At 44.6% G+C, this 25,536-nt stretch overlaps 2 protein-coding genes across 3 annotated transcripts in view; one reads left to right on the forward strand and one right to left on the reverse strand.

The window, feature by feature from the left end:
- The window catches only part of LOC136628986 (zinc finger protein 420-like), a 457,969-nt gene that overhangs the window by 288,760 nt on the left and 143,673 nt on the right, over nt 1-25,536 (forward strand). The window lies entirely within an intron of this gene.
- On the reverse strand, nt 1,529-23,900 carry LOC136629008 (zinc finger protein 260-like). Of its 2 annotated transcripts, XM_066605111.1 has the most exons (10): nt 23,782-23,900; nt 23,298-23,477; nt 23,092-23,215; nt 18,494-18,558; nt 15,577-15,679; nt 15,260-15,351; nt 15,098-15,173; nt 14,906-15,003; nt 12,021-12,123; nt 1,529-2,619 (listed from the first exon to the last, which is right to left on the reverse strand). In XM_066605111.1, exons 1-10 carry the CDS (start codon nt 23,857-23,859, stop codon nt 1,691-1,693), a joined length of 1,848 nt encoding a protein of 615 aa, XP_066461208.1. In that variant the 5' UTR covers nt 23,860-23,900; the 3' UTR covers nt 1,529-1,690. The 2 variants fall into 2 exon arrangements, with proteins under 2 accessions (XP_066461208.1, XP_066461210.1); XM_066605113.1 differs by lacking the exons at nt 14,906-15,003; nt 15,098-15,173; nt 15,260-15,351; nt 15,577-15,679.

Here is a 25,536-nt window from a genome sequence, read left to right on the forward strand (position 1 = left end):
TCATCATCTACCAGCTCTTCCTCTGAATCCTCAGCCTGCTCCTCTCTGACTTACTGCCCTAACAACCTCACTGACGGACAACTGTGTCTTATCAAATACTTCTCGAGACACTACTTGGAAGTCCCCACTCTCATCACCCTGAGACTGTGAAAGGTCCACATTTTTGGGGCATCAATCACGACAAACTCCTCACCTAGCTCATGAACTGTTGTTTGCGACTCAGGGAAGGGACCTGAGAACAGTTCCTGTGAGTATGCCTGTTAGAAATCTCTCCTTTTCCTGGAGTGACCAGGCTTGGAGGAAGGAGGATCAGTGTGAGGATTCACACGTCCAGTCCCTTGGCTAGAGTGAGTGGACTGCGTGGAAGACTGGGTGGTGGATAAATTACTGGACATGTTATCCGCTATCCATGTCATCACCTGATTGCACTGTTGTGGTTTTAATAATCGTGTACCACGCGGACCTGCAAACTGTTAGATGATGCTAGGGAGTGTAGATACGCGGTGTTCTACTTCTTCCTTAGCAGCAGGCAGTTTAACCCCACCCAGGACCTCGGCCTCTGCCCACACCCTCATTTGGACGCCCACGTCCTCGACCCTTACCGCTAGTCTTTATCATGGTGTATAATGCACTGCGTCAAAATGCTACGTAAACTGCGAGGTATTTTGCGTATGCTTTAAACCAAAAATAGTGTAAAATGTGTACAGTCATGCCATATAGTGTGGATCGACATGACACACACTTGGGTATTTTAAGTACACTGTAGCCCAAAATAGACAGTGAAAATAAGTAGTCTTGTACAAAAACAAATTTTAAAAAAATGACAGGAGTTTTGTTAGTTCCTATAAAGTCTGTGTACACCAGTAGCAGTATACTGTATAAAAGCGGTAAAAGTATGCAGTATACAGCCGGGATGCTTGTGAATGCTTTGTACCCACTACTGGTCCCAGGCAGCCAAACTGATGATGCACAAAAGTGGAGTTGTAGTCCTAAAAAGGACTGTTGGGTTCTTTGAATATGGATCCCTGCCTAAAAGCTCCTTCTAACCTACACTAATGCTCTCCCTCATTCACAGCAGCTCTGTCCCTTAGCTAATCCAGCCTCTGTGTGAGGCGAAATTATGATACCAGATCACGTGTTCGGGCCAGCCAATCACTGCACAGGGTTGGCACGGCATAGCAGGTGTTGCCAAAGACTTCCCTGTATGTTCATTGGCTAAAAAAGACGCTAAACATGTGGGGAGGAGAGGGTGAAATTTTCTTGAACACCGCGTGGTGTTCACTTGAGTAACGAGTTCTTTCAAGTATGCTAATGTTCGAACGAGCATCAAGCTCAGACAAGCATGTTCGCTCATCTCTACACTTAACCCATCCGTTTCTGAGGGATTGGCTGCGTGCCCGAAATGTGTTAATACTAGATGTTTTAATTAAATCGATAAAAAACAATCGGGTTAATTCCATTGTTTCAAACATGTTCTTCCTGAAAAGAGTTGCACCTTAAGTCCACGAATATTAATCACATGGAAACATTTTCCAGCTTCGCTATAAACCATCAGACTTTATACAGTGTATGCAGGATTAAAAACTTGTGATACACAACCCATTAAGACCAACCACCTATGCCTTTCAAACTCAGGTGAGCTCTTAATAGTAGCTTGTCAAATTTCAAGTAAGCCAACATTTCCCACATTCTAGACATAAAATGGCTTCTGTCCTGTGTGAGTTCTCCAGTGCTGAACTAGCTTTGATTTCTCTGCAAAACATTTCCCACATTCTGAACATGAAAATGGCTTCTCTCCTGTGTGAATTCTTTGATGTGTAACGAGGATTGATTTTTGAGTAAAACATTTGCCACATTTTGAACAAGAAAAGGGCTTCTCCCCTGTGTGAGTTCTCTGATGCCGAACGAGATATGATTTCCGTGTAAAACATTTCCCACATTCTGAACATGAAAACGGCTTCTCTCCTGTGTGAATTCTCTGATGTGTAACAAGATTTGATTTCTCTGCAAAACATTTTCCACATTCTAGACAAAAAAACGGCTTCTCTCCTGTGTGACTTCTCTGATGATTAACAAGGTCTGATTTTGCTGCAAAACATTTTCCACATTCTGAACATACAAATGGTTTCTCCCCTGTGTGACGTCTCTGATGTGTAACAAGATGTGATTTCTCTATAAAACATTTTCCACATTCTGAACATGAAAATGGCTTCTCTCCTGTTTGACGTCTCTGATGTCTAATAAGGGCTGATTTCTGAGTAAAACATCTCCCACATTCTGGACAAGAAAACGGCTTCTCTCCTGTGTGACGTCTCTGATGTCTAACAAGATCTGATTTCTGAGTAAAACATTTCCTACATTCTAAACATGAATATGGCTTTTCCCTTCTGTCAGCTTTCTGATGTTCTCCCCTTCTGTGACATTTATTCTGCTTATCAGTCTTTGATGAATCAGGTGATGGGACCTGTAGAGGAACAGATGATAAATCTTTACTGTGAAGGGCTGAGGGGATATCTGAGATAATGGCAGGTCCCACATATGTATCTTGTGCGATACCACAATCCTTTGCTTTACAATCTGTAGATATCAGATGTCCTTCTGAGCTTCTAGTATCGTCATCTGCCAAGAATAAAGTTGATTATTCATTAGTACTACAAACCTTAAAAATGATACTGATATATAACATTTCTATACAAATAAGTCATGTAGCAAAATGTAATCATCATCGAAGGGTGCTTTTACACAGGCTGACAGTGCTAGAGTAATCACTCAAAAGAGCCATTATGGATGACTGTCGGCTGATGTAAACAGAGGTCCTGACAAAGCAAGTGAGTGAGAATCGCTCGCTCATCAAAGTCACTTGAACTGCAGCTCACTTAACCCCTTGAGTGGCAGGTTTCCTACCACCCTGTCGTGCCCACCAGGGCAGGTTTTTTAAAATAGTCTAATCATTGAATTTCAACTAGTTTTGCAGTTGCGTCTCAAGAGCCATAACTTTTTCATTTTTCCATTGACACAGCCATATGAGGGCTTGTTTTTTGCAGGACAAGTTGTGATTTTTTAAACAGGGGGGAGGAAAAAAAGAAATGGGGAAAAAAGAAAAAAAGGGGCCATGTCATTAAGGGGGTTAAATAATGTATTAACTTCCTTCTCTGGGTCATTACGACGCACAAGGATACCACATGTGTGATTGTATTTTTGATTTTTTACAAAGTAAAGGGAGACAAGTGTTTTTTTAAATTTTTTAATAATTTTTTTACTTTTTTTTTTTTTTTTTTTTTAAATTTTTTATTTTTTGTCCCTTTAGGGGACTTCCACAGGGACCCATCAGGACTCCTGATCACATTCCGGGGGTCCGATGATGACAGCCCTTTACATGCTGCAGTGACAACCCTTTACATGCTGCAGTCACATAGACTGCAGCATGTAAAGGGTTAACACAGCAGAGATCGGAGGTTTTCTCTGATCTCTGCTGTAAGAGCAGGTACCTAGCTGTCCACTCACAGCCAAGCACCAAGCTCTCCCTGCCACAGAGACCATCGGCTTGCTTCTGACAAGCCGATGGTCTCTATGGCAACCTGTAAACAAAGCAGGAGGTTGCCGACATGTCGGCAATATCTTCTGCTGTTTTTTCAAAGCCCTTGCACTGCTCTGTGTGGGTCTGTGCAGGCAGAGCACACTGTCACAGCTTGTGGCATTGTGCTCTGCAGCTCCCATAGTGATACATAGCCCGGAAATCTTCCGGGCTATGTTGCTATGAGCAGTGGAGCTCGTCCCTGGAAATTTTCCGGGCGTGCCACTCAAGGGGTTAAAGACCAAGCGATTGTCAGTGTAGAAAACATCACCAAAAACTACAGCTGTGAATCGGGACTTACAAGTAACTAATTCGGGTTTGCTTAAATAACATGGGGGTCTTGGAGGATCTGGAAAAGGGTCATGAAAAGTAATTCCCAGGTTCCTGTCCCCAGTAGATCTGGAGCCCGAGCAACAGAAACAGTATATTCCATAGAGATGGAGTTCGGCCATTTCTGCACCAAGACTAGTTTCTGGTTTTCCATAAAGAACTCATATAAAATCTCCCATGAAGCCGGATGTCAGTAACACACGGTGTGCAGCAAATACAGAACTGCTCATCTATAAGACAGCTTGGTACATACAGTAATTCTATATGCTGTAACGTCAGGCCAGAACTAGGCCAGTGGCAGTGGGGCATGTGCCATCCGGGTTCCCCTGCACAGCTTTACATCCACCTAGTTTGCCCCTCTCAAAGATTTGGCACTCCTGCAGGTTCTATGGCTTACAACCCTACTCATGTAACTGCCATGCCCCTCTCTCTCATAGGCTGACAGAGTGACCTCCCTCCTTCTTCCCCAGATCCAGCATTCACTGTAGTCCGAGTTAGTGTAGTCCGGAGAAAGAAGCGAGGCCCCGCTGTGAGTCTGTGAGAGAACACACAATGGAGGATGATGGGGGCAGTATAAGATCATGATGGGGGCTGTTTGCAGGACATTGTAGGATGATAAGGGTCTGTTTGGCGGCAGCGGAGAATGATAGCGGCTGTTTCAGAGACAGCGAAGGGAAAAAAAAGCGAGATTACCCTGTGAGCCTGTGAAGAGAGTTTGCACAATGGATGATGATGGTGATGATGGGGCAATGGGTGATGATGATGGGTGCTGTTCAGGGACATTGATAATGGAGGCTATTTGGAGGATGATAGAGACTGTTTGCAGGACCTTGGAGGATAATGGAGGTTGTTTTGGGGATATGAGAGGTTGATAGAGCTGCTTGGAGATGGACATGAATGATATGGAAAGATATCATTTGATGTTTAAAGTTTGCTCTGGGGCCCATATAATTCTAGTTATGTCACTGATTAGGGACACAGGGGGGGATGGGGGTCACAATACTAACTGAGACCCCAGAAAGCAGGTCACATTATTAATTGGGGCCAGACAGTGAGTCATATTACTAACTGGGACCACAGTGGGCATATTATTGAGGAGGGAGGGAACCGCTGGAAAAGTGGTTGCAGCAACATGATGGACAGAGCCGAAGAAAGTTTTGGCTGGAAGAAATAGAAGTTGCACTCTGAAAGAAAATATTATACTATATAATACTAGCTGATATACCCGGCCTCGCCAGAGTTAATTTGATACAGGTGTTTACGTGTTTGCACAGAAAATTTGATGAAATAAAATAGAGTAACCGAGGAATAAAATATGAATACACATAGAGGAGCGTTAGATTCTCCTCTGGCTACATGTACTGATGGGCCACTGCAGAATGTGCCACCCCTCCCACTCTCCTCATTTAGGACCTAAAGAATAATAATAATAATCTTTATTTGTATAGCGCCAACATATTCCGCAGCGCTTACATAGACGGGGGATACAGAAAGACAAAAGTACAAACATTACAGAACCACGGTTACATAGTAATCAGCTGATGGAGACAATAGGGGTGAGGGTCCGGCTCCAACGAGCTTACATACTACAAGTAATGGGGTGATACAGAAGGTAAAGGGGCTGGTAGTGTGCACGGTATGGCGAGGTGGAGAGTGAGGGATGTTATAGAATGCTCGTGCCAAATTTTACGCTTGTATGACCCTGAGAAGTTGCATTACATTAGGGGTGCACTTACTTTCGCAATTAGCATTAAATAATCAAGTTGTGACCCCTTTACTTTTCCCATTTAAGATTTAAAGAATGCTCCTGCCAAATTTCATGTTTGCATGACACCGAGAAGTTAAATTAGATTAGGTACATTACACAGGGGTGCCAATACTTTTGCAATTAGCATTGAATTTTCGACTTGCAACCCTTTTACTTTTCCTATAGATTACCAGCATTCATTAGGTTACCTACCATCAAGGCTAAATGTTTATACTCTACTTTTATTATTTTGGTATCGCTTTGTATCTTTGACTTTAGATAGGGGTCCTCTAGAGCTGCTGCTATGTTAGGAGTTAGAGCTTAGTACTGGACAACTACTTTAGCTCTCCTGTTGTTTTTTGCATAGCAGATTTTCTGCATGCATTTGATCTTATGGGGTATCACATTTCATCACTATTTCCCCATTTTAGGACAACTTTATTCTTCATCTGTCCTTACTTAGACAGTTGCTACGTCATATCCCCTCCCTCTTATCAATGAGGTAGCCCTCTTATTAATGAGGCAGCTTTTCAAATTTCCGGTCACACGATACTGCTACTTGATTCCAAAAAAACGTTTTTCGTCTTGAATGGTTCCTGAAGAGCTGTCATATCACCAGCGAAACGCGTTGAACCACGAACCACAAATTATTTATTGAACCACGAACCATTTATCATCTAATTGTGACTGAAAGAAACACCCCAGGAAGATACAATTTTCCTTTCCTTGGGTGTTCGCTTAATTTACTCCAAAGTCTTTTGTAATATAGTAATCACTGGGAAATCAGAAGGGGTACGGTATCTCCCACATCATAGGGGATACTCCAAGTCTTAGAAAATTTGCCTCTCTCTCTTTCCCAATTATCGCCACACTTCCATGTGACGATTTTGTTATGTCTGTGTTTTGAGCCCTATTATTTTAGGTTCAATATATATTTTATGGAGCATAACATCAAGAATACAAGGTACATCAGGTCCAATTTTAGATAATCATTTCAACCGAAATGTAACGTAAATTCAAAAGGGCCCCTATGGGTGCCTGGTAATTTTTGCTGATTCTACACCTTGGAATCAGCAATCTCTTCTCTGGGTATTCCCAGTTCGGTTACCCCCCACTGATATGGTGGAATTTGTTAACAAAATATACGTATTATGTGGGAACTTATGAACCTACACACATCTCAACATATAAACATTTATATAAATGAACTCGTGTATATATATATATATATGTGTGTAAGTGTCTCAGGTATGTAGGGGAAGTAAGGATCCGTATAAGTGCTGAGACCTTCATCATTACAATACTACTAAGTCGCGTAGCTAAAGAAGAAGAAGAAGAAGGGAGATTGCTCAGAAAAAGAGAAAAGGGGGATAGGGAGCTGGAGGGGGGGGGGAAGAGTTGGGGAGTATGTTAGGTAGGTGTAAGGGGCGAGGGGGAGGGGCAAGACCTATTATTTTAATAGAATTAATAAAATAAAAGAAAATTAGATTCGTCTGGCATGACTTGTTTGTTACAAACCCATGCTGGCTCTGGTTAATTACTCAATTTTTATCCAAGTACTTGCATACATGCTGTTTAATAATTTGTTTAAAGATCTTTCCCAGTATAGAAGTCAGGCTCACAGGCCTATAGTTTCCTGGATCCACCTTCCTACCTCACCGAAGGGACAAAAGGTTTCAATAATGACTTATGAAAAACCCTATGAACCTTCAATGTAGCTGGCAAATCAAGTTCATAAGCAATCGGATTTACTACCCGCGTGATGACAAATGGACCCACGTAATGCGGCGCCAGTTTCAAAGACAGAGCCTTCAATTTGAGATTTCTAGAAGACAAATATACCTTCTGTCCCATCCTGTAATGTTCAGATACTGACAGTCTCCTCCCACTACGCAACTGCATACGAGTCCCTGTTGCTTTCAGGTTCTTCTGTACTTCTTTCCATACCCCCCTGCAGCGCATCTGTGGCGACATCAGCTGCAGGACAGGCCGACGGAGTAGAAATAGCTGTAAGGAAGTGAGGATGCTGACCATATACGCAAAGGAATGGGGATACCCAGTGGAAGAACAAGTATGGTTGTTTAGCGCAAACTCTGCCAACGGCAGGAATTCTGGCCACTGATGAGCCTTTTCGCTAGCAAACAACCGTAAATATTGCACTAAATCCTGGTACTTCCGCTCAGTCTGACTGTTAGTTTGCGGGTGGAATGCTGATGAGAAGGGGACGCCACTCTTCTAGAGACCACTTACTGACCAATAACTCACGATTACCCACGTCGTAATTACGTTCCGCCGAACTGAAATTCTGTGAGAAGAACGCACATGGACTATACCCAGGTCTCCCGTTGACTTCCTGAGACAATACAGCCACCGACCCCAACCTTAGACGCATCGACCTCAATGAAGAACGGTCGCCGCGCGTCCGGCTGTACTAGCACTGGGGCAGCAGTAAACGCCCTTTTGAGATGACTAAAAGCCTCTAGGGCCTCAGGTGACCATCTTACCAAGTCGGCACCCTTCTTGGTAAGATCGGTCAGGGGTTGGGCAATAACAGAATAATTCTTAATGAATCTACGGTAGAAACTTGCGAAACCTAAAAACGCTGGAGAGCTTTCAGGTTATCTGGTCTGACCCATTGGGAGATTGCTGCCACTTTATCAGACTCCATTTGAATCTCCGTGGGTGAAATCACATAACCAAGGAAATACACTTGTTTAGTACCAAAAATGCATTTCTCCAACTTGACAAAAAGTTGGTACTCACGCAAACGGGTCAGAACAAGCCTCAGGTGCCGCACATGTGAGTCCCAGTCTGGGGAGTACACCAGAACGTCATTGAGATATATGACCAAAAATACCCCCAGAAAGTTGTGGTAGACCGCGTTCATAAATCCCTGGAACACAGAGTGGGCATTACAAAGTCTGAAGGGCATGACTAGACATTCAAAATGTCCGAACAAGGTGTTCCATTCATCTCCTTTTTGGATGCGAATTAAATTGTAAGCCCCCCTCAAGTCCAATTTGGAAAACCAGTGGGCCCCTACCACCTGATGCAATAAATCAGGAATCAGGGGCAAGGAGCACTGGTTCCTCACTGTAATTTTTTTTCAAAGCCGGGTAATCCACACAAGTCCTCAATGTCCCATCCTTCTTCCCTACAAAGAGGAGACCTCCCCTGGCAGGGGAACTGGATGGCCTGATATGTCGTTTGTCCAGAGACTCTGAGATATAGGACTTAAGGGCTTCGTGCTCATGCCCAGACAAAGTGAAAATGGCTCCCTTAGAGATGGGACTGTTGGGGATCAAATCAATACCACAGTCCCACTCCCTATGGGGAGGCAAAGTCTCAGACAGTTTCTTGGAAAATACATCATGAAAATCGGACAAATACTCAGGAATAAGTACGGTATCTGCTGAACACATGGATATAGTAGCTAAGTGACTATGACAGGAGAAACCCTAATGTGTCAATTCCCGAGTGGACCAATCAAATCGGGGATTGTGCAGTGCCAACCAGGGCATACCAAGAACTACATCAACGGACATCCTTTCCATTACCAAGAATGACAGATTCTCAGAATGGAGAACACCCACAGTGAACTGTAAGACGGGAGTCCTCCATTGTACAACCCCTACAGACAGAGTGGTAGAATCAATACTAATGAAGCGAATGGGAATTTTTAACGCCGAGAATTCAGTCATCAGAGGTCTGTCCAAGTGAAATTCCGGAAGCCAATCTGACAAGGCACCAACAACTTAGGGAGTAGCTGTGATCCTAGGCGACCCTCCCAAAGATAGTCTAGGATCTAAATGTTTTCGCCGGTTCAGACTGATGTTGTAGACGCTTCTGAGGACAGGTCGCTACACGATGTCCGGCTTTCCCACAATAAAGGCAGAGGCGATGAGTCATCCGGAACCATCGCCGTTCCTCAGGACTTAGCTGATCCACTTCCATAGGGTCGGCACTAGAAGTTGGCATGGGAGAAGGGGGAGCAGGCCTGCCGGATTCCCTAGCCTTACGGGCCTGACGTTCCTCCTTTCTAGATCTCAGCCTACTGTCAGCTTTGACCGCCAATTCCATAGCATCATTGAGTGTCACGGGAGCGGGATGATAAATAAGTAGATCCTTGACAGCATCAGAAAAACCCAACAAGAACACATCTTTAAGGGCGCTATAGTTCCAAGAGGTTTCACCTGCATACAGTCTAAATTTAGAGCATTAGTCCTCTACCCACTGCTGCCCCTGACGTAGAAACACAAGATGGGATACCGCCAACTCTGCATGGTAGGGCTCATCAAAAATACCTCAAAGTTCCTGAAAAAACAAATCAACTGACTGCAGGCAAGCCGAACTCTCAGGCAAGAAGTAGGACCGTGTCTGGGGGGACCCCGAAGTAAGGACATAATTAATCCAACTTTCTCAGATTCTGAGCCGGAGGAGTGGGGCTGCATCCGAAAATACAATCTACATGCCTGCCGAAAAACAAAATACTTGTTCCTCTCCCCTGAAAATACCTCAGGAAGAGGACACTTGGGCTCGGGAATAGAAGGGGCGGTAGAAACATGCACTAACTCCCGCTACTCCTGGGCCACCATACGACTGGACAGGTCTTGGATCACGACCACTAAATCCTGCAACTGACTTGCGAGGGTACTCATGGCCTCCATTGGAGAGCAATTTTAAGCGCCAGTTATTATGTTACGGTAAACTACCCTTGATACGCCAGCTCGGGTGCCCTAGATCTCACCCACAACCCCTGTCCCTGCCTGCTTGCCTCCACTCCTGGCTAACCCCAGGCGTGCAACTGGGCGGCGGTCTCTACTCTCACTAGGGACCGAAAAGGGACGCTGGCTTACCTGGATGGAAAGGGTAGAATACCGACAAAAAAAGGCAGATGTAAATAACCAACACGAACAATACTAAGCAGAACTGAGGAAGATGGAAAAACCTGGCGGACAATAGCAAAGTATAGCAGACAAGCTGACAGAGGCAGGAGACCAACAGAGGCAGACTAGCTAGCACACTGAGGGAAACCAATAACTGGCAGTGATTGCAAGTCTCTGCCCGACCTTTAAACAAAAGCCTCCGCCCAAAGGGGCAGAGAGAGGGAGACAGCCAACACCCAACAGAACATAATAAAAGGGAGCTCGTGCACAGCAGCTGCACTCGCAGGTCCACCAGCACCACGTCCCCCACGCAGGCCGGACACCCGCGCCCCGGCAGCTGGACAACAAGCTGGAACCCCACACACCGCCGCCCCGGGAGGACCAGCAACTGCTGCATGGTAACATTGCCCTTTTCCAATCTTCTGGGACTTCTCCTGTTCTCCAGGAATTTTCAAAGATTATGACGAGTGGCTCAGCAATTACCTCTGCTGCTTCCTTTAGTATACTGAGATGTAATTCATCTGGACCTTGGGACTTGAATTCATTTAAGTTAGCTAAGTGTTCCCTCGCCATTTCTCTGCTTATAGATAGCCTGCATTCTTTTATTCCCCCAATAGCACAGGAAAGATCAGTTGTTGTTCCATCTACTTTCTGAGAGAAAACAGATACAAAATAGGAATTTAAAAGGTCGGCCTTCTCAACATCATTCTCAACCAATTCACCATTTTGATCTTGTAAGCATCCAAGAGCATCTTTGACTTTTCTTTTGCTTTTACCATACCCCCAAAATCCTTTTTTATTGCTTTTGGCCTCTGTTGCAAGCATCAATTAATTATCAGCTTTAGCTTTTCTGACACTAGCCCTACAGTTTCTGCAGACCGCGTTATATTCTTCTTTAGATATTCCATCTATAATTATAATTTACCCCAGTGGGGAAGAGGGACATTCTGAGTTTTGCTCTGAGGCCCCATGGGTTCTTTTGGAAAAAGCTATCTGAATGGGATCTTCATGATGATCCAGCAACTCTGTGTCTTCCTCCCAGGTCTCTGGTAAGCAGCATCCCTGACACTCCTAGCACTAAACTTATATCCTCTAAAGAGTCCTCTATTCTTTGGGTCTTTGTCTGCCCATTCTGGATTCTATTATCAGGATCTTTTTCTCCATCTTAGATCAACCACCATTGCCCATCTCATGATATATGAGATGATAGATCCCCGTCACCTAGGAAGAGGGACGAATTTCAGCGCAACTTGCCTAGTGTCTTGAGCAGCAGATGATTACTACTGGACAGTTGGGGACACTTTACCCATCTCTTTATATAACAGGTATCATATTTCATCCATATTTGTACTCCGGCTGAATGGGGGAATATACAGCGGAATCTGACAGATCCCAGAGCTTATAAATCTACATAACTATCTGCAGCCGCTGACCGAGGAGAATCTGTGACTCTTCTCTGCTGTATTTAGTGGTTACTACTCACCTGGGCGGTTACCTGTAGGAATCCCCTCTTTACACCGCTGATTGCCCCTCACATTTGTCTCTGTAGTATTAATATTGGTCAGATCTTCATCCGGATACAAAAGCTGTGAGACAAATATTGTAAAAGTCAGCAGATGGTTGGAGAAGTCGTGTGGAAGGTTTTACATAACCAGGAATGATCATTAATCATTGTGACAAACAAAACTGACTTGACAGCAGCAGTTATCAGTCATGTCAAAGTGGGTGCACTTTTTAGGTTAAAATTGTTTCTGTCACCGGTTTCATGAAGTTTGGCTTGGAGTTGAGCTATGAGTCACGGAGGGGGGCCGTGCTGGCTTTTTCCTCCCCCATTATGCAGGCTGACAGCTCTCTCCCCTTCTGTGTATAGGAAGAGAGCCATCACTCATCAGAACTGTTAACCCGTTATATGCCGCTGTCAATTCTGACAGCATTTAACCCCTTGAGTGGCACGCCCGGAAATTTTCCGGGACGAGCTCCACTGCTCATAGCGACATAGCCCGGAAGATTTCCGGGCCATGTATCCCTATGGGAGCTGCAGAGCACAATGCCACAAGCTGTGGCAGTGTGCTCTGCCTGCACAGTCCCACAGAGAATAAAGCAAGGGCTTTGAAAAACCAGCAGAAGACATTGCCGATATGCCGGCAATCTCCTGCTTTGTTTACAGGTTGCCATAGAGACCATCGGCTTGCTTCTGACAAGCAAGACCATCGGCTTGCTCTCTGTGGCAGGGAGAGCTGATGCTTGGCTGTCAGAGGACAGCTAGGTACCAGCTCTTACAGCAGAGATCAGAGAAAACCTCCGATCTCTGCTGTGTTAACCCTTTACATGCTGCAGTCTATGTGACTGCAGCATGTAAAGGGCTGTCAGCGCAGCATGTAAAGGGCTGTCACCATCGGACCCCCGGAATGTGATCAGGGGTCCTGATGGGTCCCTGTGGAAGTCCCCTAAAGGGACAAAAAATAAATTAAAAAAAAAAAAAAAAAGTAAAAAAATTATTTAAAAAATTATAAAAACACTTGTCTCCCTTTACTTTGTAAAAAATCAAAAATACAATCACACATGTGGTATCCGTGTGCGTCGTAATGACCCAGAGAAGGAAGTTAATACATTATTTAACCCCTTAATGACATGGCCCCTTTTTTTCTTTTTTCCCCATATCTTTTTTTCCTCCCCCCTGTTTAACAAAAATCACAACTTGTCCCACAAAAAACAAGCCCTTATATGGCCGTGTCAATGGAAAAATGAAAAAGTTATGGCTCTTGAGACGCAACTGCAAAATTAGTTGAAATTCAATGATTAGACCATTTTAAAAAAACTGCCCTGGTGGGCACAACAGGGTGGTAGGAAACCCGCCACTCAAGGGGTTAAATACCCTGAATGATCCCCTTCCTGTGATGAGATCGGAGGAAACCAAGTGGGTGCCATTGCAGCCGTGGGCCTCCTGAAAGTCCCCAGGGGTATCTTAGCAGAATGTCTATCAAGTCACGCCTGTGGGGTGGCTTGATAGACTGCCTGCCCGATACCAGCATGATATAATGCTATGGCATTACATTATACTGCAGAAGCGATCAAAGCATCACATGTTGCTTTTGGGTCAGTAGAGGTGAACGTGTTGGAGTTCAGGTATGAAGACCTTCAGTTTATAGTATATATCTTACTGTATAAATGGGAACCTCAGTGCTGCTGCCACCAGATCTTGTTGCTGGTCTTTTTCAGTCACTTAAGGCTTTTTAACCATTTGCCTCCTCAAGAATCTGGTGGCAGCCGGTGATAGCTTACTCTTTCTGCCATGTCTGGATAGTGTAGCATGTGTTCCTGTAGCTTTGAGCTTGTGAACGGCATCCACCTATATCCCTAGGAACATTCAGTGCCGTTGTATTTCTCTGCATCTTTTTCTTTGTTTGCACAAGGCAGTGATCGTTTCTTTTAATCTTTTGGGGTGCAGTGTCTTGACTTTCCCGTATTTCAATCACATGTCTCAGTCACCAAAGCTCTTGCCAGTCCAGGTATTTGATGCATTTTCTCTCAAGCACATCGGATTTCCAAATCTGTGCTGTTATAAGGGATTCTATTCAGGGGCTGAATAATTCTGAGATGGCAGTTAGACGCAAATGTGGCATTTTGAGGATAAGTTGAAGGACCACTCGTTGTTTTGGTTGTGTTGAGCTATTTAGATTGGGTTTTTTTTTGTAATCAAACAAGAGCAAACAGAAGGTTTGTACATTTGGTAAATAATAGAGATGAGCGAACGTGCTCGGCCCCGCCCCTTTTTCGCCCGAATACCGCGATTTTCGAGTACTTCCGTACTCGGGCGAAAAAATTCGGGGGGCGCCGTGGCGGCGTGGGGGGTTGCAGCGGGGAGTGGGGGGGAGAGGGAGAGAGAGAGGGCTCCCCCCTGTTCCCCGCTGCTACCCCCCGCACCGCCGCGCCTCTCCCCGCCCCCCGGCGCCCCCCGAATTTTTACGCGCGAGTACTGAAGAAATCGAAAATGGCGGTACTCGGGTGCGTAAGTACTCATTACGAGTACGTTCGCTCATCTCTATAAATAAACTGAGTCTGCAATGGGAGTTGAAGAATTTTGATTGCAACTTCATGAATATAACCGCTAACTAAATGCCTCCTTCAGAACACGACGATATTCTGTTAGCTTTAGCACCAGCTGATTGGAATTGTGCAGTTAGTCTGTGATTTACACTGCAGAGCTTTACATTTGTTCAATACTAAATCTCAGTTGCCAACTAGATGTGCAAACAGGTGGAAGTTCAATACTATATTTCAGGAAACCAACCACTATTTGTAACCCTTACCTACCATAGCCTGCATTACCATCTATAGAGGATTTGAAGAAATCTCAGCTTCATCTACCTGATGGCTCTCTAGGGCACTTGGGTCTTCTTCTGGACAGTTCTGGGAATATAGATGGCTGGGACATTTCTCTGGTGGGTTTCTCTCCATGAGTCCATCTGTAGGAAACACACAGTGACAGAATAGATTATCAGCATGTGATGAGCAGATGATGGGCTCTAGGTGACCTTCAGTGACGTCTCCCCTCCTTACACTGATGATCAGCCGTTATATCCATCTCTTCTGCTTCGTCTTTAACCTCAACTTTAAGATCAATCAGATTTTCACACTAAACAAGAGAAAAAAAGAAGTAAAAATATTCCTTGGTTCCATCACTTTATGGTCAGATTCTGGTGAGACATCAGCGTCATCTACCTGCTGGATCTCTGGGACATTTTCCTCTCGACAGTCCTGAGAATATGGATGGCTGGGACATTTCTCTGGTGGGTTTCCCCTACTGGATCCATCTATAGGAAATAGCCAGAGATGGAATACATTATATATGTGATGATGGGCAAATCTCTCATACCTGCTTTCCTCTTTAATCAAAAGGGTCTCCTCTTACCCCGAGATGTGAGAGGTGGTCCTTCATCGTGACGCCCTCATACACATCCCAGTGTGCCTCTAAATACTCCCACTCTTCCAAAAAAACAGTCAGCTCTCCTCTGCTGTATTTAGTGGTTACTACTCACCTGGGCGGTTACCTGTAGGAATCTCCTCTTTACACCACTGATCGCCCCTCACATTTGTCTCTGTAGTATTAATATTGGTCAGATCTTCATCCTGATACAAAAGCTGTGAGACAAATATTGCAAAAGTCAGCAGATGGTTGGAGAAGTCGTGTGGAAGGTTTTACATAACCAGAAAAGGTCATTAATCACCATGATGACCAAAACTGACCTGACAGCAGCAGTTATCAGTCATGACAAAGTGGATGGACTTTGTAGGCTACACTTTTTCCTTAAAGGGATTCTGTCACCAACTTCATGGAGTTTGGCTTGGAGTTGAGCTCTGAGTCATTGAGGTGGGTCATACTGGCTTTTCCTACCCGCATCATGCAGACCGACAGCCCTCTGCCCTTTTGTGTATAGGACGATAGCCGTCACTCTGCATGCTGCAGGCTGGGAGAGGCCAACATGACCCACCTCTGTGACTCTTAGCTCATTAGCAAGTCTAACTTCATGAAGATGGTCCAGGCATCATCCTTCAGGCATCGGCACTCATATTTGGAGTACCATGATGCCAGGAGTTTGGCATTTGTACTCTGCAGCCTCTGATTGGCTGCACTGGTCACCTAACTTCCCGTGAGGTCAGCTATCACAACACATGCCAGGACCACGGTGGGGCGGCAGTGCGGGATCCTAGTGGTGGAGGAGTAAGTACTGCTCAGTTTATTATTTTATGACATGCAGCCCTGTTAAAGGGATCCTGTCATGTAAGTGGACAACTCCCTTAATTGTTGTTCTAATGATGTAAACATTCCCTTCACTTTCAATGTCTTCCTCGTTAGCTCTTAGGGATGAGAAGATATAGATAAGGAATTCTATATTTCCGGACATTTTTAGAATTTAGAGCTTACTTATCCCCATCATACATTTGTGAAGTTATTTTGGTTTGTTCTCGAGTTAGCCGTCTATAGGAGGTCCAGCAGGAAACCTCTTGTCCCAGTGGGTTATATTCTAACTACAATGACATTATTTGTAGGTTCCCACAGAGATTCCCCTAGCTTTATCTCCCTCTGGCCAAAGCGGTGTCCCATGTGTCCTCAGGAATGGGGGAAAGAAAAAAAAACGACTGGTGAACGCCATCGTTACTCTTGTTTATTTTTCCTCCCTTCTTTGAGAGACTTGGAGATTTAGACAGGGGTGGGAATTTGATGAAAATAGGCAGCGCCCCCTACTGGAAAGTGATATATTTTATGTTCTTTATTTCCTGCTATTTTAACCCCTTAGTGATGACTAATACACCTTTTCACTGACCTCACTAATGGGCTTTTAACCTGCACATACACCTCTTTAAGGCAGTGACTAAACTGACTGACAGCCAGGATCCTGCTGTAAATGCCATATGTGGAGAAACCTTAGAGTCTGGCAGTTTAACCCTTTATATACCGTAATCAATAGCAACTACAGCATTTAAGCAGATGACAGGGAGAGGGGGTACATTCTGACACCCATCGCTACTCTGCAGTGCAATTGCAAGGTAACAACAGGTTTCCATGGCAGCTTGAAGCCTGACAAAGGCCTCCATGTCTGCCATGTAACTCTGGCTATTAGGCCCCTCCTCCAGCAGAGTATAATATTACCCCCCCCCCTCACACCCTAATCACCCTGCTTCACCCACAAAGTGAAGAACATCCACGTCCATTTTTTTCTCATTTGACTAAAGTTTTAGTCCTTGAGGTGCCTCAGCGTCAAGCATCCCAGACTGTGTTAGGACCTGTGCGCAGAATTGTCCAACAACCGTGTCCTTTTTTTTTCCCCATTTTTTTTGTTTGGTTTACGTCCATTAAAAGAAATTTGTTCTAAAATGGCACACAGAAGTTATAGTGTAGAGGTGGTACTAGTTGTCTGTGGACTTCACTGGAGTAATCAATGCCAGTCGGCTGCTGCAAAAGCAAATAAAGTCTTGGGGTGCATTAAAAGAGGTATAGGGGTGAGGGACGAGAACATTATCCTCCCACTATATAAGGCACTTGTCAGGCCTCACATGGAATACTGCGTACAATTCTGGACACCGGAGCGCAGGAAAGATGTTACAGTACTGGAGGGGGTTCAAAGAAGGGCAACTAAACTAATATATGGAATGACGGGACTGGAATACCCAGAGAGGCTATCCAAACTGGGACTATTTACTCTAGAAAAAAGACGGCTAAGGGGGTGACAAAATAACATGTATAAATACATGAGGGGACAATACAAGGATCTCTCCCAGGATCTGTTTATTCCCAGGACTACGACGGTAACAAGAGGGCATCCGCTATGTATAGAGGAAAGCAGGTTTCATCACCAACACAGAAGGGGGTTCTTTACTGTAAGAGCAGTTAGACTGTGGAACTCTCTGCCTGAGGATGTGGTGATGGCAAAATCCATAGAGGAGTTTAAGAGGGGACTTTAATGCACACATGTCAAACTGAAGGTCCCTGGGCAGAATTTGGTCTTCTCCCTCAGTTTATGTGGCCACCGGCAGTGCAGCACCCCGATAGGCATTTCACTCACCCAGCCTGTATGCCCGGTCTCGCGGAGGCACCCACTGCTGAGTCTGTGACCGCTGACATGTTTCCCTTGGTGCCTGTATGAGCCATCCCGTAAGCTACACAGATGCTGAGAGGAGAGGTCAGCAGTCAAAGACTAAGCAGTGGCTGCCAGACCAGAGCTGCAGGTTAGGTGAATGGAATACCTGTAGAGATGCTTCCTGGTCAGATGCCAACAGGGGATTCACCATTAGTACTAGGGTACTATAGGGGTCACTATTGCTACTGGGGCCACTATGGGGGCCACTATTACTGATCCAGCCATCTCCACTATCTTTATTACACAAGTAGAAGACATCTAATAAGACTGAAGACAAGAGCTTCACAGCCTTCTACAGAGGAACATCTCCACCTACCAGATGGTCTTGTGGAAGAAGAGGACAGGGACATCTCTCTGGGGTTCTTCTCTTACTGGATGGAACTGCAGGAAACACAGACGGACACTGAAGTCATTCTTCACATACAGATAATAAGACATGATTACCGGATTCTTCTGACCATAAGACATATTATTACAAGCATCCATCTTCCTGAAGTCTCCCTGCACCTTATAATCTGATGGTCTCCCCCTTCCCTGTCCCACGTACAGCCAAGCGCAGAGCAGTGATAACGCGTCTTCCCCCTTGTAGACCCCAGCAGAGAGCTGTCACTCTGAGTAACCCTTGAGTGACTGACCCTAGCCCCCCGCAGGTACTGCCTGCACTCTTCTCTCCATCCTTCTTATTCCTCTTTCCTCACTCAGTCTGCTGAATCCCGTCTCCATCCCCGGCACACAGGCAATCTGCGACACTGAGACGAGGCTGAACTTATAGACCGAGCATACAAGTCATGGGAGGAGGCCATGCTGTGTAATAATGTGCAGTTATTGGAGCTGAAGCATTACTGGGGAGGGGGCTACCACTGAGAGATGATGTACAGGTGAATGCAGAGTAAGTAGACAGAGGACATCACTGCTACAATAGGTCAGGAATGCAGGTGTCCAGTGTCACAGTGAACTCCCAGTGCACAGAGATGGCAGGAGTGAGCGTACAAGTGTGCAGGAGGATATATACCAGTTTGTGGTCCTCCAGCATCACTGAGGATAAAAACAAGCATTTATTAGAACTTCTGGCTACAAACATAGGACCGCCATCCAAAGAGAAGATCCATGTGGGCCCTTCATCAGTGCTGGAGGACTACATAGGGCTCATTCCGACAGGCGTTCTGTTGTTCCCCTCCCATCGCCTTTATTATTGTAGATTATAATACTATTATAATAAAATATTAACCCCCTTTCTAATTTACAACACCAAAAACCCTGATACTACTCTGGAGAAGTTAGTGACATTAGTAGAAAATATTGTTATCCCCTTTTCCTGCTGTCTAAGGCCGGGGTGCGTCCGATAGTCAGAAGCGTCTTATAGTCTGAAAAAATATAGAAAATCCCAGAGGCGGAGCTAGATTTTGCTGCAATCAGGACAAAAGCATTGTATAGCCCCCTTCCCCCCTCATGTGAATCTTCTCTCTGCTTGCTGAGCCCCTTCCACCAGTGATTAATCATTGAAAGTAACTCAAACTGTAGCTTACATTTTTCAGTAAGTCGAAAAGACTATCAAGCCACCATGCATAATGATATAAATGCACCAAGCAAAGACTGTGCCAACGAAAGTAAGTGAAACCTTTAACAATTAATCGAGTGCCCCCAAATTGCTATTAAGGACCTAAGAATGGTCGTGCCAAATTTCATGTTTGTACGACACCGGAAAGTTACATTACATAGGGGTGCCAATACTTTTGTATTTACCATTGAATAATCAGGCTGTGACCCCTTTAATTTTTCTATTAAGGACCTAAAGAATGCTCCTGCCAAATTTCATATTTGTACGACATCGGGAAGTTAGATAATTAGATTTGGTACATTACAGAGGGATGCTAATAGTTCTGCACTTAGCAATGAATCTTCAAGTTGTGACCCCTTAACTTTTCCTATTCAGGACCTAAAGAATGCTCCTGCCAAATTTCATGTTTGTACGACGTCAGGAAGTTAGAGAACTAGATTTGGTAAATTACACTAATACTTTTCACTTACCACTGAATAATCAAGTTGTAACCCCTTTACTTTTTCTACTTAGGACTTAAAGAATGCTCCTGCCAAATTTAAGATTTGTACAACATCGGGAAGTAAGAGAATTCAAGTCAGTCAGTGAGGGTTCTCACTATATATATATATATATATATATATGTATATATACATACATACATACATACATACATACATATATATACACACACACACACACACACACTAGCTGATATACCCGGCTTCGCCAGAGTTAATTTGGTACTGGTGTTTATCTGATGTATAAATCAGATAAACTGAAAATCTTATGAAGTCGTGGTTACTTTAGAGATACCGAGGAGAAAAATATGTTCACCATTTTGCATGGTTCTTTGCGTTACCCAGGAAACACCACGTAGAGGTAACCATGCGACATTTCCTTTATATAAAATGACATCAGGAAGTGAGAGAATTAGATTACGTACTTAAAATTTGGACGCTAATTCTTTGGCGCTTAGAATTGAATAATCGAGTTGGGACCCATTAACTTTTCCTATTTATGACATAACCAATGCCCGTGTCAAATTTCAAGTTTCTATGACATCGGGAAGTGAGAGAATTAGATTCCGTATGTAAAATTTGGACGCTAATTCTTATGCGCTTAGAATTGAATAATTGAGTTGGGACCCATTAGCTTTCCTATTTTTGACATAATCAATGCCTGTGCCAAATTTCAAGTTGCTATGACATCAGGAAGTGAATTAGATTATGTACGTAAAATTTGGCCGCTAAATTGTTTGCGCTTAGAATTGAATAATGGAGTTGGGATCCATTAGCTTTTCCTATTTATGACATAATCAATGCTCGTGCCAAAATTTCAAGTTTCTATGACATCGGGAAGTGAGAGAATTAGTGGCGAGTCAGTGAGTGAGTGAGTCAGTGAGGGTTTTCGCCTTCATATATATCGAAGACATCAGACATCGCGCCTCTCCCTTCTTTCCTTTAGGCTATACAGATTCATTTCTTTAATTCTAAAAGGAAATTTATAGAAATTGTCAGAATTCTACCATCTGGGGACAACCCCCCCCAACATAACAAACTGTCAAATACTCACTCACACATGCATGGGGCCTTTCTCAAGCATTGCCATACATCACCACTTTTCTCCTACAGGTAATACATGTTATCTATATAAACAGTTGAGCCCCATTGGATGTTGTTGGGCCGAAACGCGTTGCATGTCATTTGGATTAAACGTATTGCTGACTATTGGCGTTGTCCGGCTGTATTGAAGTCTCATCACCAGATATTGCCTGAATGTTTTAATGCTACTGCCATCTTGGTCAGGGGGGGCATTCGGCAGAGGCACGCCCATGAAGTAAGATGATCCTGATGTTATATATACAGTTGTGATATCTGATAGAGCGCTGAGGTTTTTTCTGGTACTATACCTACCCTTCACTCATTGGCCCTTTTTCCGATATAGATCACTAGATCATCAGTATACCCTGCGACGCTCTTCCCTGTGTGGATGTACCGAGGACCAGTGGATACTTATGCTGTGTGTGCCCACCTGGATTGTTGACATCCCAGAGCCCCCAACTTCTCAAGGGGGTCTTTGGTGTGTCAGGTGAGTCATTTCCCATTATTTGATTTCACTTGTTTCATCCTACTCTCTCCTCGGATCGCTGCCTCATTGTTTTCTGCTTCCAGTTACCAACATGTGATTTTTCCACAGATGCAAGGCGTCTCTTGAACAAAACTGCCTCGCATTACTTTGGGAAGAAGCAATCTTCAGCAGGATCTGTTAGCCGCGGCAGAGGATCGCGGAGTTCCTCCAATTGTTTTCTATGGGAAACTCGTATCGCTTTGCATGTACCTAGCACGGGCTGCGATGCGGCCACCAGCCCCGTTGGGAATAATGGATGGACGATGTGAGAGCATGCAGCAAGAGAGAACATGAAACCATTTGTTTCCTGCATCGCAAAGCGGTGCCATGCGGGAAACCATATCTCATGTGCATGACCCTATTCCAAAGAATGGGTTCATATGTGTGTAAGATTTCTGTGCCTCATAACGCACAGATCTCAAGCAATTTTCTCAGGGAGGGGAAATGGCCTCATCCACTACTTCTGTGAAGTTTAATGCATTGTGGCTTGTAGTTTCCCCCCCGCCCCGACAATCACAAGAAGTCCAAACTAGCCGGGCTTCATGTAGTTGTAGGGTCACAGCACACTGCGATACAACCGTACTGACCGCCATTACATCCCAATGAGAAGAGTATTGTGGCCGGAGTCTCCATGTAGCCACAGCCGTACTGGTGACCCCTTCACCAATTTAGAGGAGTTCTACAAATTACCAATATGAAACTAAGAGAACAATAAAGGCAGACAATGATATTTTACAAGTCCCACCAAGCTGGATATCCACTCTGTAGATACAACCTAGCAGCTCTTACCGGTGATGCCAGATCCCTCCTCCTCCGGTCCTGCAGGGATTAAATGCAAAGCGCAGGAGCTGGTGGGGATAGTTGGGGGACGGGGTAGCATGGGCCAAGGCACCTCTCCAGCCCTGCACCGCCGCCGGCTACTGTAGCACTAGGGCTGGTGGAGCCGAGATCTTCTGTAGCCACATTCTCCTGCTACTGCTTGATACAGCAGCCATCCACCATGTAGTCGCTGACTAGCGTCACCTTATGACCGGGATGCTTACATATCAGCAATTAGTAAATGTGTATTGGTGATATGTAGGCCTTCTGATTATACACTGACATTAATCAACAACTGTGTAGTGAATGTCTTCACTAATACAACTAGCACAGTTTTCTGCCTGCCTGGCACCTTCCTCTCCAGAAGCACCAGGGGCACATGCCCCACATCACCCATCCACAGCTATGATCCTAAATACATCCATTACCTGGTGATGGGAGCGGCTGGCGGGTCTCCATCATGGCCTCCTTGTACAGATCCTTGTGTCCTTCTAAATACTCCCACTCCTCCATGGAGAAATAGACAGCGACATCCTGACACCTTATAGGAACCTGACAACACAATATACAGTCATTACCCAGAAGCCTCCAGTGCTGTTACTGTATAATGTCCCAGCATTCCCTGCAGCATCACCTCTCCAGTCAGCAGCTCAATCATCTTGTTGGTGAGTTCTAGAATCTTCTGTATATTGATGTCCTCATGTATCGGGGGGTGAGGTGGGGGCCCCATGATTGGGCTCAGGGGTCTTCCCCATCCATCACACACAGGGGCCCGACAGTCATCACTAGAGGTCTTCCTCACTACTGTGTAATCCTGTGTATGGGGAGACATTAATAAATATCACTGCAGACATTTCCGGAGCCCATCACCTCTCCAGTGACATCATCAGTCATTACCATAGATAAGAATGACATATGACATCACCAGAATCTCTCCCCTCTCCAGTGACATCATCAGTCATTACCATAGATAAGAATAATGTAATGTGACATCATCAGTCATTACCATAGATAAGAATGACATATGACATCATCAGAATCTCTCCCCTCTCCAGTGACATCATCTGTTATTACCATAGATAAGAATGATGTAATGTGACATCATCAGAATCTCTCACCTCCCCAGTCAGCTGGAGGAGTATCTCTAGGGTGAGGTTGAATACACTCTCCGCCATCTTGTTTCTGTCCTTCTCCATCTCTGATGAATCAGTCCTGTAGGGACCTGAATGGAAACAATATGAACCGATGTAAAAACCACAAAAAAAACAAACATAAAAATTAAATTTCCTGGACATGATGAAAGGAAACATTTAAAAATGTTTTTCTATTAGGTAAAATTGCTTCACACCCCCTGTGTCCTTCCTGGTTGCTGCTGACCAGGACATGTGACTGCTGCAGTGGCTACAAAAATGTCTCCGCAGTGGTCCGTGATTGGCTGCAGCAGTCACATGTCCTGGTCAGCACCAACCAGGAAGGACACGGGGGTTGTGAAGCAAGTCATGGGAAAACCCCTATAAGAGATATTGAAAGGAACCTCTTTTGTAAGTTTAATGAAGCCCGAACTACAGGCAGCACAGACTCCCGACAGGGATCTCCTCAGTCACACAACATAGTGGTGACAGTAGTGACAGAATAGTGACCGGTGACATCAGATAGTGGTGACAGTAGTGACAGAATAGTGACCGGTGACATCAGATAGTGGTGACAGTAGTGACAGAATAGTGACCCATGACATCAGATAGTGGTGACAGTAGTGACATAATAGTGACCGGTGACATCAGATAGTGGTGACAGTAGTGACAGAATAGTGACAGGTGACATCAGATAGTGGTGACAGTAGTGACAGAATAGTGACCGGTGACATCAGATAGTGGTGACAGTAGTGACATAATAGTGACCGGTGACATCAGATAGTGGTGACAGTAGTGACAGAATAGTGACCGGTGACATCACATAGTGGTGACAGTAGTGACAGAATAGTGACAGGTGACATCAGATAGTGGTGACGGTAGTGACAGAATAGTGACCGGTGACATCAGATAGTGGTGACAGTAGTGACATAATAGTGACCGGTGACATCAGATAGTGGTGACAGTAGTGACAGAATAGTGACCGGTGACATCAGATAGTGGTGACAGTAGTGACAGAATAGTGACCGGTGACATCAGATAGTGGTGACAGTAGTGACAGAATAGTGACCGGTGACATCAGATAGTGGTGACAGTAGTGACATAATAGTGACCGGTGACATCAGATAGTGGTGACAGTAGTGACAGAATAGTGACAGATGACATCAGATAGTGGTGACAGTAGTGACAGAATAGTGACCGGTGACATCACATAGTGGTGACAGTAGTGACATAATAGTGACCGGTGACATCAGATAATGGTGACAGAATAGTGACCGGTGACATCAGATAGTGGTGACAGTAGTGACAGAATAGTGACCGGTGACATCAGATAGTGGTGACAGTAGTGACAGAATAGTGACCGGTGACATCAGATAGCGGTGACAGTAGTGACATAATAGTGACCGGTGACATCAGATAGTGGTGACAGTAGTGACAGAATAGTGACCGGTGACATCAGATAGTGGTGACGGTAGTGACAGAATAGTGACCAGTGACATCAGATAGTGGTGACAGAATAGTGACCGGTGACATCAGATAGTGGTGACAGTAGTGACATAATAGTGACCGGTGACATCAGATAGTGGTGACAGTAGTGACAGAATAGTGACCGGTGACATCAGATAGTGGTGACAGAATAGTGACCGGTGACATCAGATAGTGGTGACAGTAGTGACATAATAGTGACCGGTGACATCAGATAGTGGTGACAGTAGTGACAGAATAGTGACCGGTGACATCAGA

This window comes from Eleutherodactylus coqui, chromosome 5 (genome assembly GCF_035609145.1).
Source record: "Eleutherodactylus coqui strain aEleCoq1 chromosome 5, aEleCoq1.hap1, whole genome shotgun sequence".
NCBI lineage: Eukaryota > Metazoa > Chordata > Amphibia > Anura > Eleutherodactylidae > Eleutherodactylus > Eleutherodactylus coqui.

Excerpts from the sequence above, each read along its gene's own strand:
- LOC136629008 (XM_066605111.1), bottom strand. The coding sequence starts at position 23,859 with ATGGAGAAGGACAGAAACAAGATGGCGGAGAGTGTATTCAACCTCACC. Across the intron at positions 23,478-23,781 it reads TCCTCCAGCTGACTGGGGAG|GATTACACAGTAGTGAGGAA; the intron begins GTGAGAGATTCT and ends CCCCATACACAG. Across the intron at positions 18,559-23,091 it reads CCAGCCGCTCCCATCACCAG|TTCCATCCAGTAAGAGAAGA; the intron begins GTAATGGATGTA and ends TGTTTCCTGCAG.